Source organism: Anser brachyrhynchus, assembly GCF_964034855.1.
Source record: "Anser brachyrhynchus genome assembly, chromosome: 13".
NCBI lineage: Eukaryota > Metazoa > Chordata > Aves > Anseriformes > Anatidae > Anser > Anser brachyrhynchus.
The window spans coordinates 3,652,449-3,669,821 of record NC_137708.1 but is presented as its reverse complement, the minus strand read 5'-3'; the positions used below and the strand labels follow the sequence as shown (position 1 = coordinate 3,669,821).

General features: G+C 35.3%; 1 protein-coding gene across 3 annotated transcripts in view; it reads right to left on the bottom strand.

Moving 5' to 3' along the window:
- KLHL4 (kelch like family member 4) overlaps positions 1 to 17,373 on the bottom strand; it is an 81,252-nt gene that overhangs the window by 17,298 nt on the left and 46,581 nt on the right. For all 3 annotated transcript variants that reach the window (XM_080554391.1, XM_080554393.1, XM_080554392.1), the window contains 2 exons: positions 1,836 to 2,009; positions 1,245 to 1,381 (listed from right to left, as the gene is read on the bottom strand). In XM_080554391.1, the coding sequence (XP_080410517.1) occupies positions 1,245 to 1,381; positions 1,836 to 2,009 (311 nt within the window). The remainder of the gene's footprint in view (positions 1 to 1,244; positions 1,382 to 1,835; positions 2,010 to 17,373) is intronic.

The window sequence follows — 17,373 nt, the reverse complement described above, 5'->3', positions numbered from 1 at the left end:
GTACGCACAAACACATAAAGGGTCTATTTTGTGTATAGAAACTTCTGTTTCCAATCTGGGTTGCAGATGGCTTATCTTTCTCGAGATTTGTCTCTTTACACAAGTCAAGATTTATAAACTGCCTGACCTAGCAAGTGAAGTCTCCTATTTTTAACATTTATGCTAATACCACTATAGCACATATAATGGGCTCCTTGTTTGAATTTAAACATTACTATTATAATTATTCTAACTCCTTTTAAATTCCTGTACAAATACTGATATATGGGTGCCATCCCTGGCAGTGGCAGGGGGTTGAAACTAGATGATCTTTAAAGGTCCCTTCCAATACAAACCATCCTATGATTCAAAAATATACCTATGGTATGTCTTCCAACCTCCCTGTCTTCATATGTTTTCATATTCAAATTGTTATTCCATTCAAAAGCTGTATAGTAACACAGCGTTTATGATCTACAGCATTTTTCCCTGTTCAGTATAGAGTATGAGAGGAATTTCACGGTTTTCTGACTTCATCTTTTTGGCTATGTGGCTCAACCATTTTGGATCCAGCAATATTGGGGTAAATGTTAAAAAACTGGGGGAAAAGAAAGTAGGGAATGTATATATATATGCAGTGTTCTGGTATTTTAAAATACAACATTTGAATTTCATTAGGGTAAAATCTCATTAATTTTTCAAGAAAAGATAAGTAAATATATTTAGAATATGGTGGCACTTTCTTATGGCAACAGTTGTTCTACTCATCGTTGATACCATATCCCTGTTGTCTTCTGATTGTTTCTGCTCAAGAACCTTGAGTGAGCCAAATAGGTGTCAACCAGGCAGGCCATTTCTATAGCTTCCCATGACATGAAAGTTCATACTACCCTTCCCTGTGTCACCTTATGGGGTGAGCAACAGGCAAAATATGTTCTTCTCTCGTAAAAATTCCTAAAATGATTTACATCTAGTTAGAGAAAGATGATACCCTATATGCATTTGTCACATCTTTTTTTTTTATCTTCTAGAACAAGTTATTGTAGCATCACATATCCATACTTATCTTCCTTCAAAACATGGATTATTTTAGTAAAACAGTAGTATTTATTCATCTTCTCTAGAGAAAGTCTTACATCTTGAAAGCATGACCTACGCATTTATTTATGTACTAGTATAAAATGGAAGAAGTGAAAATTATGTATTCATTGAATAGTTTATATCTTCCTTTACACCTGTGATGTAGGTAATGCAGGAAGAATTACCTGTGTAGGCATAGCGAACCAAAGCTTTCAGGGCATCCGGGTCTACTCCCTCCATCTTGATCTCCTCTTGTTTTGCTTCACGCACATCATTAGTAAACATGGCAGCAAAATAATCGGACACTGCACTGAGAACCAACCTTGAAATAGAACCATTTTAGGAGGACTGCAAATTACTTCATAATCTCAATAGCAAGCACGAAGTTCACTATTAGTATATAATAAATGGTGTGTGCAATAGAAACGTTTCCTTCAGCATAGAATTTGAATCATACAGTAGTGAGCAATAAAGTTAAAAGGTAATTAATAAACTAACTTTCTTCCATAGTGCTTGTTTAGGCAGTTTATCTTCACTGACCTCGCTGTAGTTTGACAGCAACAAGAAAGGAAGATGGCAGCATCTGTGGGTCATATTTGACTCTCATTTTATTTGAAATAATGAATACAAAACTGATTGCATCATTTTATTCCAGTCTTAGTTGATGTCCTAATTATAGTAGCTGTTTATTCATAAAAGACAGGGTAGGCATACCTTTTCCTAGTGTTTGGAAATTTCAGGCTTTGAAGCCATGTAAACAAAAGTGGAATGTGTACCTGTGAGCTGGAATCTTTTGGTCTCCAACTATGAGAAGAACATCACACAACTGCTTCTGCTGCAGGTAGCTTTCCATTTTGCGGAAAGTTTGCTCTGCATGGTTTGTGGAGTGGAAATACTCATCAGAGCCATTGGTGTTCATTCCAAGCAGTGAGCTGCTGGTTGTTGATAGCCTGTAAGGGAAAGAGGCAGTGTGATGGCTGCAGTGTTGTAAGCGCTGATTATGTTCTTTACATAATTTAAGTTCAAATAGCATTACAGAAATGTTTACAATTATAAAGCTCATATGATTCTCCTCTTATTATGCCTTCTTCCATTTGTTTCCGTTTGGTGTTTGCAAGTTTTCATTTGTAGACTGCTTGTAAATTCTAGGGTCAATGAAAGAAAAAAATGTTTTACTGAGGTTGTGCTCCTCAGTTTTCTGCTTCATATCCAGGATATGTGTCCAGGTGCACTGTTTGCACAGCATTGCTGTGTGATAAATGCGGCCTGCTAATCATGCACAGACAGGACACATGGAAAAACAAACTCATTTTCCTGTGATACTAATATTTAAAATATCTTGAGGTATTAAATTTTGGATGTTGTATGTCTTTAGGTCTTATTTCTATTTCTCTTCGTACTTTAAACTTTAAAATTATATTACTAAATGGTAAGGAATCATAATACAATTTAAACTACCATATAATTGTAGACAAATTACCAAACAAAAAGCTGATGAAATCAGAAAATTATATTGCCTTTAGAACCTGAATGCAAATAAAGAACTAATTTCTTACCTTTTCATGGAAACGTACGTTATAATTATACTCCTTCTATTCTGGAATCCTCTTAGCTATCTCACTTATATAATTTTTATGGATATTTGTACAAGATTTCTGTTCTTCTAAAACATCATTCCGTACTGCCTTTTAATATGGATCATGATGCAGATTGAAATCTTTTTGATACCTTCTTAGAGAAGTATATATTTTTATATTAATCTGTTCGTAGTAACATAGTAATGCATTTGTTGATATACATCTGTATCACATATCTTGAAAATGCTGCAATCTGTGACGTTATTTTAGTTAAATTTTTTTTGGAAAATATTTTCTCAGTTTACAATAGTATATATTATTAAAACCTATAGCACCTCTTTTTTAAATCACAAGACCAGTTAGGAAATAGTGGAAGCTGGTTGACTAAATATATTGATTGTCTTTGATACTGTTAATGCATATTCATAAGTCATTAGGAGCGATAAAATCTCTTCATGAAATTAAAGTATTAAAATCTAGCAGAGTATTAGATTATGTTACAATGGAACATTTGGTTTAAAAAATACAGAAATTAAAATTGGGTGAATCAGTAATATAATCAGAAAATAGAGATAAATTAGATCGTATACTTTCAAAGATCATACATCATTAAATAGCTAATCAGGATTCAAGGGGAATAATTAGAAATCAAATTATATGTAATCCTGAATTGAGACCAGTCGAGTTTTCTGTCTCCTCTGCATTATGGGAGAGTTACTGAATATCAGTGCCTTTCTGAATGGTACAAAACAAAATCAGCATCGGTGTGACCATTGTATGTCTACGTTTTTCCAGGTATATATATTTTTTTCCATCTTAAAATCCGTCAATTCGAAGGTCTTTGGATTTTTGTATTGCAATTACTGACATCCCACAGCCCATTTGCAATATGGCATCTTTGAAGCACTGGTATGTCGAAAGCCTTCAGATGCCCAGTGCATTTGATGCATTTCAGGTGCACCTGAGTACAGTGTAGTCACTGCAGCTTGGCTCTGCCAGACTCACTGGATGTGTAAGATCATTGACAGTCTGCACAGATGCATGATTTCTGGTATAACTGAGGTATATCAGTCCTGAGGTGTATGCATATGTAGGAACAGCAGATCTGATGCATTTCAAACCCTCAAACGCATTGCACATGTGCCCAGTTTGTGTACATGTATTTTTCTCTGGATAATCTCAGATTATATTGATATTGACAATTATCTTAATATATTCTAGCTTTCTTTTGAAGCCTTGTTACAATTTCAAACGTTTCTTTGTTGTTTTGTTGTTGTTGTTGTTTAAAAAAAAAAAAAAAGAAAAAAGGGGCAAACCAAGTTCACCTATAATGTGTATCCTTTGTAGTTTACAGCTTACAAAAATTAATTTGTCTCAGTGAGTTTAATGACTATAGTTTTTGTTTGTTTTTCTTCAATGCTTCATTGAAAATGAAGAAGCTGCAAAATTGGATTATATGCTCATTAGTTTTGCAGCAGCTATTTAATGCCAAATACATACTCTGTAACATTTGTGCTTTGCTATTAACATCTTAAGCTTTCTTTCACACTTTCCTGAAAATTATTTTTTAAAAAACATTTTGTGTGAGATTTGTTATATCCACCTTTAGTACTGTAAATATATATTACATCTTGCTTATCCGTGATGTTTGCAGAATTCAACCAGAGTAATACTTACCCATCCCTATTGCAAATGGACAGGGCCAGTTTCTAGAAGTAAATAATTTCCTATAGTGTGTATGCATTTGTGAGCAGAGCAGTCATTTTCGTGTTGCAAAGATTTACAAGCTTAAAGTCTAATCATTTTGTTCAGTCCTGGATACTTTTTTTTTCTCATTTCTCATTATATTTGTTTATTTCCCTCCATGTATGACTATCATTGATATGCAGACAGCTCAAATATTGAGCTTCAAAATATAGCACTGGGGAGCAAAAAAATGCAGTGAACTATATAGAAGACAGAGGTTAAAGTACCTTGAAGAAAGAAATCAGTAAAAATACTGAGTCTGATGCTTTCATGTTGAAGTAAAATCAGAGATGCTATGGACTGTAGCACAAAGATAGGCAAGCTATCTGCAGAGGTGTTACTTTGAATATGTCTACTTGTCGTATCTTGTTCTAGGAGAACTCGACACATTAAGAGAACTCAAGGTTCATGTAAACCTACTCAGAAGCATGTAGAAGATAGAGAATTGGTTGTTTTCTATAAAATGGGTACAAGTTTAAACAAACAAGATCTGAGGTCTATTAATAATATTTATAGTAATAACATTTCCAGAAGTATATATAGTCCTGTGATGAATAAGGAACTATTTCCAGTTAGTCAGGAGAGAAAAATATTACTAAACAGTTTTGAAGAACCAGAAACTCAAGTTGCTTAATGCCATCTTTGTGTTAGTGTTGACTAGGATTCTGAGATGTTAACATTATTAACGCTAAGAACTTAAGAACTCGGATTAGTCTGGAGAGAACGGAGGTAAATCAATACTTAAATGATTTCTAAGTAACTGAGCTGTATGAATTTCTTCTTGGGTAGGGAGACAATTGAAATAAATTCAGAGTTTTCCCATAAGGATTTGTGAAGGATAATGAAAATACGGTGCTATTCCTTAAAAGAAGTAAAATTAAATTGTCAAGCAGACCGTATAAACTGAAAACTTGAAAAAGTAATCAAAAAATGTTAACTATCTAGGTGGTAACAAGGAAATAAATACCAGCCAGCATGGCTGTTCAGAACGAATCATGTCATAGCAGTTTTTTACTGACAAGATAACAAAGCTTACTGGGAGAAAAACATTAGGTGTCAGAAATCATGTTGACTTTTGGATGACTTTTGATGGTATTTCACATGACATTTTCAAAATCAAGCTTGGATGGCATGTTTTAAGTGTAATAAATGTAAGAGATATGAACAACTTGTATAGGCGCTCTCAAAAATTTATTGGGGATTCGCTTTCAAAGGAGAATGTTCTGAATGCATTGCAGGTGAATTCTGCCTCTGATGCTGTTCTGTATTTTTATTACAGATAAGTACATGATAGAAATAGGGTATAAACATCACATTGGTATATAATAGCAAGTTGGAAACTTTTGGGGAACAGAATTTAAAAACTGAAGGTGCCATCTTTGCTTTTGGCGTTATCGAACTTAATGCAAATTTTTACTTTTCAAAAACGTGCTTACACTTGCACATGAGTAATTATCTGACTGAAATACAGGACGAGAAAAGACAGTTGAGGTAACAGCTAGATTGTAATGGATCCCAAAAAAGCTGTTACTCAGAAATGGTGGTGTGGAGGGAAAACTTCATCTTTCCTTTGATCAGGGGAATGGATGTGACAAGTTTTGTGGCTCATTCCAGGCCTGTCTTCTACAGTTCTTTAAATTTTTGAATTACGTTAATTTTCTGTCTTCATAAAGTACTCTTCATTAATCAATATGGCACTATTCATTAATCAGTTTATAAATGATTAATTCACTTTTCATCATTATTTAATTATAACATGATAAAACATACTTGCTATTTAATTGCTGTGTCCTTTTTTAAATTCAGTATGATCTTAAAGTGCCTCATTATGTGTGCCTATGGCCAAAGACCAGAAACAAAACTTGACCATTAGGAAGCTTAGATGCATAATATTGCATGAAAAAACAGGTGATGAAATGAAATATTTGAATTTGTTGTTCTTTATAAGGCTATTATTTATATTTTTATGGTGACCACTTCGCTGTTAGATATTTGTTGGATGTACCTGCTCTAAAATTTGTGGAATCCAGTTGGTTATCAGTGTCACTTTCAGCTTTTGATTTTGGGTCACTCTTATTCTGAATGGTAGGTCACACCAGCCATCAACAGCAAACTAGATACCAGTTAGAGACATTAATAAGAAACACAAGACATCCTAAGGACTTTATCACAGTTTAAAACACCGATGTGATGTCTGTTCTGAGGTTTATTAGATGTGCTTTAGTAGTGACAAGGCATTAGACAAAACTGCAACTTCATCAATTCAGTTTGTTTGTGCAGCAATATTTACAATGCAACTCATCATTTTTTTTTCACTCGTTTGTTTCTGCTTATTCAAGAAAACTGCAGTCAACCCCCACATAGGCAGACTCTTTCCTAGTCAGCTGCTTGAGCTCTGACTCTCTCTCTATTGGGCGATGTTGTGGGGCTGGAGACTGAGAGATGCTATTTTCCTATGCCAAATCATAGGAACCCAGGAACTGTTAGAGATACCCTACATCAGCTGGCTGAGAAATAAATAAGAAAAGTATTTTGGTTAGGAAGCCATTTCTGAACAAAGCATAAAAGAATGCTAAAGTCAATGCACCTGTACTAAGTGCTTGCTGATAATATGCCGATCAGTAGTTGTCCAAACTTCCGTCTTAATATTTCTACTGCAATTGTGTCCTTTATTATTTGCTGTTTGTAAATATAACAGATAAATATTGCATTAGATTTTTAGGGTATGGGTCAAAAACTTTGATCCAAAAGAACGTGGAAGATTGTACCATGTTGGTGACTGTAGTAACATTAACGTGCAACGAATAACAGAAAATGATGTAGCAAAGGAAGAAATAAGCAACTGCAATGTTATAATTACTTAAGTTAATAGAGAGACTGCTGACTTCTAACCCATCTAAATCGAAACTTCGTCCTGACAATCCCAGTTTAGAACTTGGAGCTCTAAAAACAGGCTGTTTTAAATAATTTTTTATTGCAAGTTTTAATAGAAACATGCCACTCTTCTCAGTTAGAATTAGTTAAAATAACTCCTTCCGTTTGCAATTACAGGTATAAATGTGTGTTTGTGAGATTTTGTTCCTGAGTTTTGGGGTTCAGTTTTGAAAAATTTTCAGCAACTTTTTGCAGAACCATTCAGAAGTTTCCACAGACATTAAAATAAGGAGCCAACTGGCCTCCACTTCTCTTCCCACAGAACGACAGTTTGGGCAAAGCCATGCAGTGTGTCCCATTGCCCTCTGGTTTTGCTCACAGCACCCATGCTGCCTTCCCAACCAGACTATGAAGGAGTGCAGCTCTGCTGGGAGCAAAATCCACAGCTCTGAGACGCCCAGAGTGCAATAAGCTGACCATGGAGGTTTCTAGTGAGACAGTGCAAATTATTCAATTCACTGAAAGGACTGTAGAAGCAAAAGTCGGCAACTCTTCCTTCTGTTATTTGATAGCCATTGGATAACACAGTTTAACTAGGGATTTTATCACAATGATCTGCCAGTGTCAAAATTTGTAATATAGTAGGGATTTTCAAACTAATGATTTGCTTCCTGATTCAGATTAATCTGAATATGAAGCTTTACTATAAATATTATAATGGTGTGACTTAAGAACACCTATTTCCATAGCATGAGATACTTTCATAGAAATTGAAGCTGTACCAATATCTAATCAGTCTGGAGAACACATTGGGGGTACATCCATGAGTGTTTTATTATAATGGATATATGTCTATATTCAAAGACGAAGTGACTGTCTCAGACAAATCATTTAAATTAATGCTATCTCAAATCATCATTCAAGATCATTATCCTCCAGGAGAATTAACATTGTGTATATTTCCATTATGTAATAGAGATTATTAACCAAGTGAAATGTTTCAGGTAAAAATACATGAGTATATATATATTACCATACTAAAATTAACCTCTGTTCTGATAATGCCAAATGTATTGGCATTGGACGAGAAATTCAGTCAGGCTGTTTACTTCTTGCTCGAATTTCATGTAGCTAGTGATAATATTTTTAGGTAATTTAATAGCATCTTCCACAAAAGGACAAAAAATGATGTGACTAGAAGGCATTATCTCAAGTTGTCAAAATGTACAAAATGAAAAGTAATGACTAAATTCTGGACATGAGCTGGTGGCATTTTTATTTATAGAGGACATTAAAAAAAATTACAAGCCAAGGGCAACAAATTTTGTTTAAATCCAAGCACAACGAAGGCCAGATGAAACTAATTAGGTCCATGTTTCTTACTTCATTAAGCACCTTTCAGAAAGACCCCTGATGGGACATATTTTGGGGAAGAAGACATGCTTTATGCTATCCCCTCTCATTGCTTTTAGCAAAAGTAAAACAAAGGGGGAGCTTAGAACATGTGGATAAAATGCAGATATAAAAAAAGTGAATGTGAAGTGTTTCCGATCCCAGCAAACAGAATTTTGGAAGGCCGGAGAATAACTAATTCTCAATCCTTGCCCTCATTACTTTGAACTTTGCAGCTAATCAGATACAGATACTGCTGTGAGATTTTTAAGACATCTTGGATATATGAAAACCTAAACCAATACTATACTACATTAACACGTGCTTCTCACTTCCTTTTTGGACTTTATCAAAGGCGAAGGGACTCTATTCTTGTGCTTACCATGACCTTTTCATTTTTTTGCATCTTTTTCTTTCCTACTTTTAGCTATTTAGATTCAAAGTAAACAATAGCAGGACTTCTGCTTCTCTTACATAGGAATACATGATGAATAGGAATACATGATGATCCCCTAGATCATAGGAAAGAAGATCACACCAAGTAAACATGAGAAAACACAATGTGCTTGCCTTTCTATCTTGATGTGAGTTTACAGATCACCTTAATATATTGCAAGTCTTTCCTCTTTTGAGCCAAATAATCTGCTAGAAATTGGTCTTGTATTTGAGAAAGAGTATTTGGGGTATAGGAAAACTCTGCAACAGTTTACTGAAGAAATTAACAGATGAGAAACTTAGGAGTCTAGAAATCAAGAATTCCACTTTTCTACTGTTATTTTTCAAAATTATTTTAAAATATGGTATTGGCTGAAAGTCACTTACTAGAAAAGATTTTTTTAAATTGTGGTTTTTACAATCAACTGATTTATGAAATGTCATAGCAATAGTCATTGAAAGTGAAATAATAGACTTTTCATATAATTATTTGATATACAGGGCACAATAAAGGATTTTTAGGAATTGTATGGACTTAAAAGAAAACACCGTGGAAAATGGACAGACAAGGTATCAGACTGAAGTACTGTTCAAAATATATAAGGCAATACTTCCAGATCCCAGATGAAGAATAAAAGCAGTTCAGTAGATTGCTAGTAAATAGATCCATGCCTTAGTGCTCTTGGTCTTTACACAGTGTGATCTTAACAGGCCACACTGTCCTCCAGTCCTAACTTGGTTCTTCTACTAATGGTGCTAAATTCAGTTTTGAATTCACTGTAATGCTAAGTGAAACGGTGTGAGGAAGCTTTAATTTAAACTGCTAACTAGTAATTGAGCTACATATTGAATTCCTCTAAAGAGGAAGTAAGAGGCACATCTGGCACATCTGTGGCATCTCATGGGAGCTTCATGCTGAGAAACTTTATTGGTCTGTTGTAGAATTAAACTGGTCTAAATTTCTTTTATAGATGAATTTGGGATCATTTAAGTGAATGAAAAAACAAATGAGGACAAAAAAATCAGTCCTGACTTACATCCTTGTTCCTTTCTGTGCTTTTCTCACTGCTTCATTGTGTTGTGATTGAAGAGTCTGGCTCCTTCATGACCGCAAGGCTGTAACTTCCCAGGAAGCTGTCTTACACTGCTTGTAAATCCACTACGACAAGATTTGTCAAGAGACTGAGTTGGCTGTCCTGCCAGATAATTTTACTAGGTCAAGCATCTCAGACAGAGAGATCAAAAGTCCATCCTATGCCACAATACTAGCATGTAGAATTGCAGGATTTCTTTTTAAGTCATCGCATAGAAAGGAATTCCTGTCCTTACGTGTAGTTTTCTGTAAGATGAATGACAGCCAGATGTATGGTAAGCAATCTTCAGTGAATGTCCTACGTGAAAGTCAAAATCATGACTTGGAACAAGCATTTCAGTCTTTATATGCTTTTAACAAAGTATTAATGCTACAATACGCATGTTTGATTTAAAACTCTTCAAACAATCTTAGTTCAATATTTACATATGTTTTGAATTACAGTTTATGACTCAGAAAAGAAGTACAGAATTCTCCAGAGTCTTGGACAAAATAGAGGACTTTCTGCAGAAAGCTGTAGTGTGATGTCCAAAATAACTGATGGTTTTCATTTCTCTGATTAAATTACTTTGTAGCAAGAATCAATTTCTGCCTCTTTCCAACCAAGTCTAAACAAATTTTGGTGATGCTAAAACCATACAAATGTCTGACCTGTATTAAGGTCACTGAGAGCTTAGTACTGTTGGCACACACAAGCAGTAGGTCACTGGAGGAACAGTAACTCAGGCCACTACAAAAGAAAGATAGAAAAGTCAGAAGGTAAAAGCATAGCTATAGATTTATATTTTTGCTGCTCTTTCCTTCCAAAGCTCCATTCAAATTTCCCATATTGTTGACTCCCTATATCACCTCTCTTACCTGACCACCTGGGCAGGAGGTGAAAGATATTTGTCTAGATCGTGGATACGGATCCAAGTGCTCTGCCTTTGCTTGGGGCTGTGTTTGTCTACTTAATGCACACCCTGGAAGAAAGAGGTGCTAGTAGAAAAGATCTGAGTCTCCTGCCTGCTCAACACAGTGGCCTGTGAGCCTCTGATTGTGGCAGACTGCAGCTGCTTCCAGGCTATCACACACCTGAGGTCTAAAGAGGTAAAGGGAGCATGCCAAACGCTGTGGCAGTAAATCCTGCTTTACTGTGGCAGTAAAGCTGATTATAATATGTGTTTTGGCAAGTCACATCTGCCCTATGGTCAAAAGGGTGGGCCAGAAATGGTGTCACCAGACTTACTCCTTGTATTTTCACAATGTATATGGTGCAGGCAAATCCTTTGCCCTAAATAGCCAACTATCTAAAATATCAACCAGAATGGATCAAAGCTGAAGGTAATGTTTCCACAAACATCCTCAGTATGGAAACAGAGATTTTTAATTACAAAGCTTTTGCTTTATCACAGCGGTCATGGCAAAAATGGAAAAAAACTAACTTCCACCAAAGATACAGAACATGACTAAGATAAATTTACAGCGATATTTTTGTCTGCATGTGTGTATATGCTCATCTCTATTTCTTCACGTTCTGAAATGGTATGACAAGGAGCCACAGAGCTTTCCTGAGCATCTGTGCTAAATGAACACTGTAAAAGAGGTTTCCCTAGCAACCCAAACCATATGTAATAGCTTAAAATAGCTTTTCTCCAAGTCCTAGGATTTCTTAGTGGTTTGCTCATGATTTCCATTTAAATCAAGGTATATTTTCCCAGTTCAAAAAGGTTGTTCATTTTCTCAATTTCTATTAAAATGAACAGGCTTTGAAAATTCTCGTCTTGCAAGAATGCATCCCTTCCTCTTGACTTCTAATTTATCAGGTAAACTGAAGCATAGCAAATGGTAGCAGTGGCTCTCCACTTTATCAAATGTATTCCCTTTAAGTTTGCTGTTCAAAACATTTAATTATAACTATACTGGTGGTCACTACCACCTGTTGTAACAGAAAATATCTAGTTAAACTAGTAGTCTGATTTTTGTGATATTATCATGAGAACTATATGCTGTGTGTGATATTATCATGAGAACTGCATACTGTAATGCATCAATCTTAATATACACACATTGCAGTATGCATTTTAGTAACAGTTTTTAGACAAATTATGGTGCTTGAAAAGACTGATCAGTTATTACTGTGTTCCTAAGAGAATAGGTATCAAATGCCATCTTTAATACAAGCGAATTGTGATACCAAGAGGCTAAGTGATTTCTAAGCGAGTTTATGTAAGACAGAAGAAACAAATCTGAGGTAGAACGCATGATATTGATTTTGAGTTCCTAGTGCAGCTAGTCACAAAGTCATGTGTTTTAAAAGTTTGAGGCAGACTGAGAGCTTGATTTTGGTTAAATCAAGTTTTAATACATGGGTAAGATCTCTAGATTCTTGTCCAAATATTTTTGAAATATGTGTAGCAGAACCAAAGAAAGAATGAGATATCAGACATTAAGTTCTTTTCCAACAAATGTGTTTGTTTAGCCTAAATGGGTTTTAGTTGAGAAAACAGTGAAGAAAACAATTAATAGTGTTCTGTTTTTGTACTGTTTCATTTCTAAATAAGATATCTTTGCATAACTGTAGAACCCAGCATGACAATGCAATGCCCTATTTCTTGACAAAACATTTTTTAAATTGTAACACCAGATCATATATTTTAACCTCGAATATAGTGGCTACAAGGTGGGGTATTCCTTTACATTATTTTAATTATCTTTCTATTACCTGTGAGCAGGAGACAGAGTTTTAGTGAATTATCCTTTCTCATCTTATAGAATAAAAACAGTTACTAGAATGAAGTGCAAGATGATTTATGCTATTAATTATTGGACAGGCAGAATTGTTGGAAAGAGTCAGGCCATAAGTTCTTGTTTTATCTATTTTAGTGAGCTTTTAATTGAGTTTTCACTATTAAGCATTTCCTCTGAAAAGGGGAGAAGGAAAGGCACTGGGAGAAGATTTGTTTTCAGAGCTGAGTGGGAAGTTCTGATAGTATATTTGAGGATAGAGTCACTGAGGTGGGGGATGATTTCACAGAGGAGAAAACTTTGCTATGGATTTGTTTTAGAGATCATTTTTTAGTTTACTTCCTATACTTCCCTTTAGCTCTTCTCTGAATCTGGACAATCCTTCAGCTTCACTTTTGTATTTATTTAACCTGCATACCTACAGGTATTATATACAAGCTGTATTCTTTATCATACCACCTCATACAGCAATTCTTTAAATACAGTATGATTTTTCTTTTACTTGAATGAATTGGTATGTGTTGGGCTAAATCTGGCTGTTTAACTACAACAAGCAAATCCCTGTATTTCTTTAACTATGAAAGGTTTTAGTAGTGTTCCTTACTACAGTATTTCAAATAGTTCAAAGTAAACAATTCAGCCACAAAAAAAACTACGAAAATAAATTGTTCATTTCTTTCAAATTTCTGTCTATGGCTTTCAAATCAAGCAAACTCTCTCCCCTTTTCAAATAATGCTTCAACAATTTCCTGTTGATTTCACAATTGTATATGTTCAGTATGCAACAGAACTGTTGCACTGTAAAATCTGATCTGCATTGGTCACATGTGTTTAATCATCTGCTTAACTTTTTTTCTGGAGACATTAAGAAGTGATTTTAAGAGCAGTAATAACTCTTTAAGAAGTAATTTAACAGCTGTATTTGCTGAGAGCAAGCTGCATGGAGTGGAAATGAGAAGATAATTGAATCATAAAGAAATTGTTTTGAAATGGATAGAATTGTCATAGTTTCTTGAATTACTATTAAATGATATTTTTCTTTTGCCCATAATAATTCATGTTTGAAAGCTATGCATGTCAAATATAAGCCTGTGTTCCAAGTTCCTCAAAAGATGTCATAGTAGAAGCAGAAAGCAGGAATATCTGCTGAGGAAGCCTTTGAGGCGTATTGATTCTAATTCCTGTACCAAGAGATCCTATATGAGGCAATAGTATTTGTTCAGTCCAAATGACTTCATTTGTTACTGCTCATTACATTCCCCCATGGCCTGAAAAGTCCTATTCTTCTTTTGCAAATTAGCAATTTCTGGGAAAAAGGCAAATCTGCTCTTTGTAACTAAGCCTGCATGAGATGCCGCTTGCTAGAACTTCACTAATTTACTACTTTTAGCAAACATTAGATATCAAAGGAAACTCTTCAGTTGTGAGTTACAGTAATATACTATTCAGCTTGGTTTCATTAATTATCCCATGTGCTCCATGCGCCATTTCTTAGTTCATAAGTAGAACCAAAATAATATCTGGCACCAGCAGATGCAGCATCTCATTGATACCAGTGGGGTGTTCTTCAAACATCATTGCCAAGAATATCATCCTCATCCCCCAGCTCTAAACTTCTCTTCCGCTGCACTAAAATATTGAAATGCCACATGAGCTGTCTAACCATCACTTCTGAGAGGAGATCAGCTACAATATCTTAAATAAACCATTTCAAATGTCCCCATTTTCAAATTCATATTTTGACTTTTAGTTAAAGGTCATCTTTAGCAGACCATTAGTTTTTGCTTTTCACTGAGGTTATAAGGAAGCATTTTGTCTATCCATAGCAGACTGGCAAAAAATCGTCTTTTTAAAGTATATTGCTGAATATGTATGGCTAAAAGTATTAAAGAAACTGCAAAATTCTCCACAGGACAGAAGCATCATTTCTTTTCCTAGTTTTTACTTATTGACAAATTCTTCAGTTTAAAAGTAACATAAGTATTATTTCTAAGCACTTAAAAGTGAAAGAGAAGACTAGCAGGCAACAAGAATTTGTCGAGAATAAAATGTTAAAATAAGTTGAAATCCTTCATTAATAGGCTGTATTAGGCAATATGGAGAAAAGAAATAGAAGTAGCTGTCATTAGTATCTTGAACATGAGATATTCTTTGTTGTTGTCTCATATCAGATACTACAAAGTTCATCCTGAGGTACTGTTTGGAATAAACTATTGTGGAGCAGGTGCAAAACTGCTTTGAAATCATACTTGTATAGTAGTTATCAATGGTTCAGTGGTAAATAAGAGGCTAAGTCAAACTGGCCTCCTAAGGAACTTTCCACTAAGGTTCCACTGTGATTTTCCATGAATTTTCTAAGTGTCTTGGAGGGAGGAAGAAATAAACAGAAAGCTCATCGGAACTTTATTACAATTGAAGACCATGCCAAACTGAGGCAAGCTGCAAACACATTGCAGAATAGAATTGAAAGTGAGTATTAACTCGGTAAATTGGAGACATTATCTGATTAAAAATAAGGTGAAAATTATTTCTGGTAAGTACTATATTTAGGAACAAATAACTGCAAAAGTGTACAGATGGTTAGGAACAGGTCTTTGGTACAGGGTCAGGAGGCTCACATAAATCACAAGCTAGGCATGAACAATAACACCATGTTTTTCACACACACACACAAAAAAAAAACACTAGACAGGATATTCAAACAGTTTTTTTAGCTGGAATGACATGTATGTAATCCTGCCTTATATGCCAGAATTATCAAGTTTTAACCAGAACATACCACAATACTAGAAGTACACAGAAATATTGGAAAGTGTCAGCATTGAGAACAATGAAAATGGTCATAGTTCTCTAGCATAGGAATTCTGAAAAAAATATTGCAAGAATTGCAGCTCTTCAGACTACAAAAAATAAGGGGAGCAATATGTTTTTTATATATATATATATATGTATGTATGTAACTCCATGGGAAAAGATCAAGAAACTAATGATCTTGAACTGTAATACAAATAACCAAGGAAGCACTTAAATATTGTTGATCTCACTTCAGCATAGAGGGATTGACATGCCCTCTGACTAGATGGCCAGTATTCTTTATTATGTTTGCAAACCTGTTATGTGGTAATGTTCAGATTTTTGAAAACTTTCCATCAAAATGCTGGAATTGAAAGCATGAAATAAAATCAGACCAATTACGATTTCATTTAAAAATACAAGCTACTGCTGTGCGACATTAGGAATAATCATTTCTAAACTTTTGCCTTAGGCTCAGAGATAGTTTATGAGCCTGAATTCTAACTCATGAGGGGAAAATAGTGTAATGGTGTACTACTCTGAATGTAGCACTTTATCATCTTTTCTGCAAAGGATACATCATAGTTCTTTCACTTAATAGGTGCATTGTCATTCATTATCAGTCATTCTCATGAATCAGTGGTAGGACTGCTTATTAGTTAGGATACTCGGAATTGGGCACTTAATACAACAAACAAACAAACAAAACCCTCTCAATTTGCTTTGACCAGTGTTTTCACAGAATAATTCATATGTTCTGTTTTCACTAGGGAAATTATCACCTCTCCTCTTTTTTAGAAGTGGTCTTTCATGTTGAAAAACTAAGCTGAGTATCATTTCACTGAGTATTAGTTAAAAACTGAAGAGGGCACAATGAATGTGTGGTTTAATGACTCTTCCCAAAAAGGTGTTCAGCAGAAGAAAACATGATGGTATGTGCCTTTGGTCTGTGCCACATTAGCTAACAACACACACAAAAAAGTCATCATATGGCCAAGAAATTAGGGTCAGATACTGTACAAGGATTTATTCATTTTCACCTCTCACAGTATTTGTCTGGATAAAATGTCCAGCATACAGCTAGACAAGCCCATGATATGATGGGTGAACAATTGACTGAAGGGTTGGGCTCAAAGGGGTAGAGAAAATGGAGCTATACTGGGCTGGCAGCCAGTCCCAAGTGGGGTTCCATGGGCCCCATTTTCTCCAGTTCTCTTCAGTGTTTTCATGAAAGACTTGTATGCAGGACTTGAAGGTATACTGAGTAAATTTGCAGACAACACTAGATAGCGAGGAGCTGTTGACTCCCTCAAGGCTAGGAGGCCTTGCAGAGAGCTCTTGACAAATTGCAGGGCTGGTTAGTCGCCAACCACATGAAATTTAACAAAAGCAAGTGCTGGATCCTGCGCCTGGGACAGGGTAAGTCTACATGTCTGTACTGACTGGGGTAAGAGAGGCTGGAGTGCAGACCTGCAGAAAGGGATCTGGGTGTTCTGGTTGGCAGTAAAATGAATATGAGTGAACAGTGTGCACTGGCAGCCCAAAAGGCCAACCATATCATGTGGTGCATCAGGCACAGCATAGGGAGGTTGAGGGAAGTGACTATCCTGCTCTACTCTGTACTGGTGCGGCCTCACCAGTATTGCCTCAATTAAGAAGATACTCCTCCTTAATATT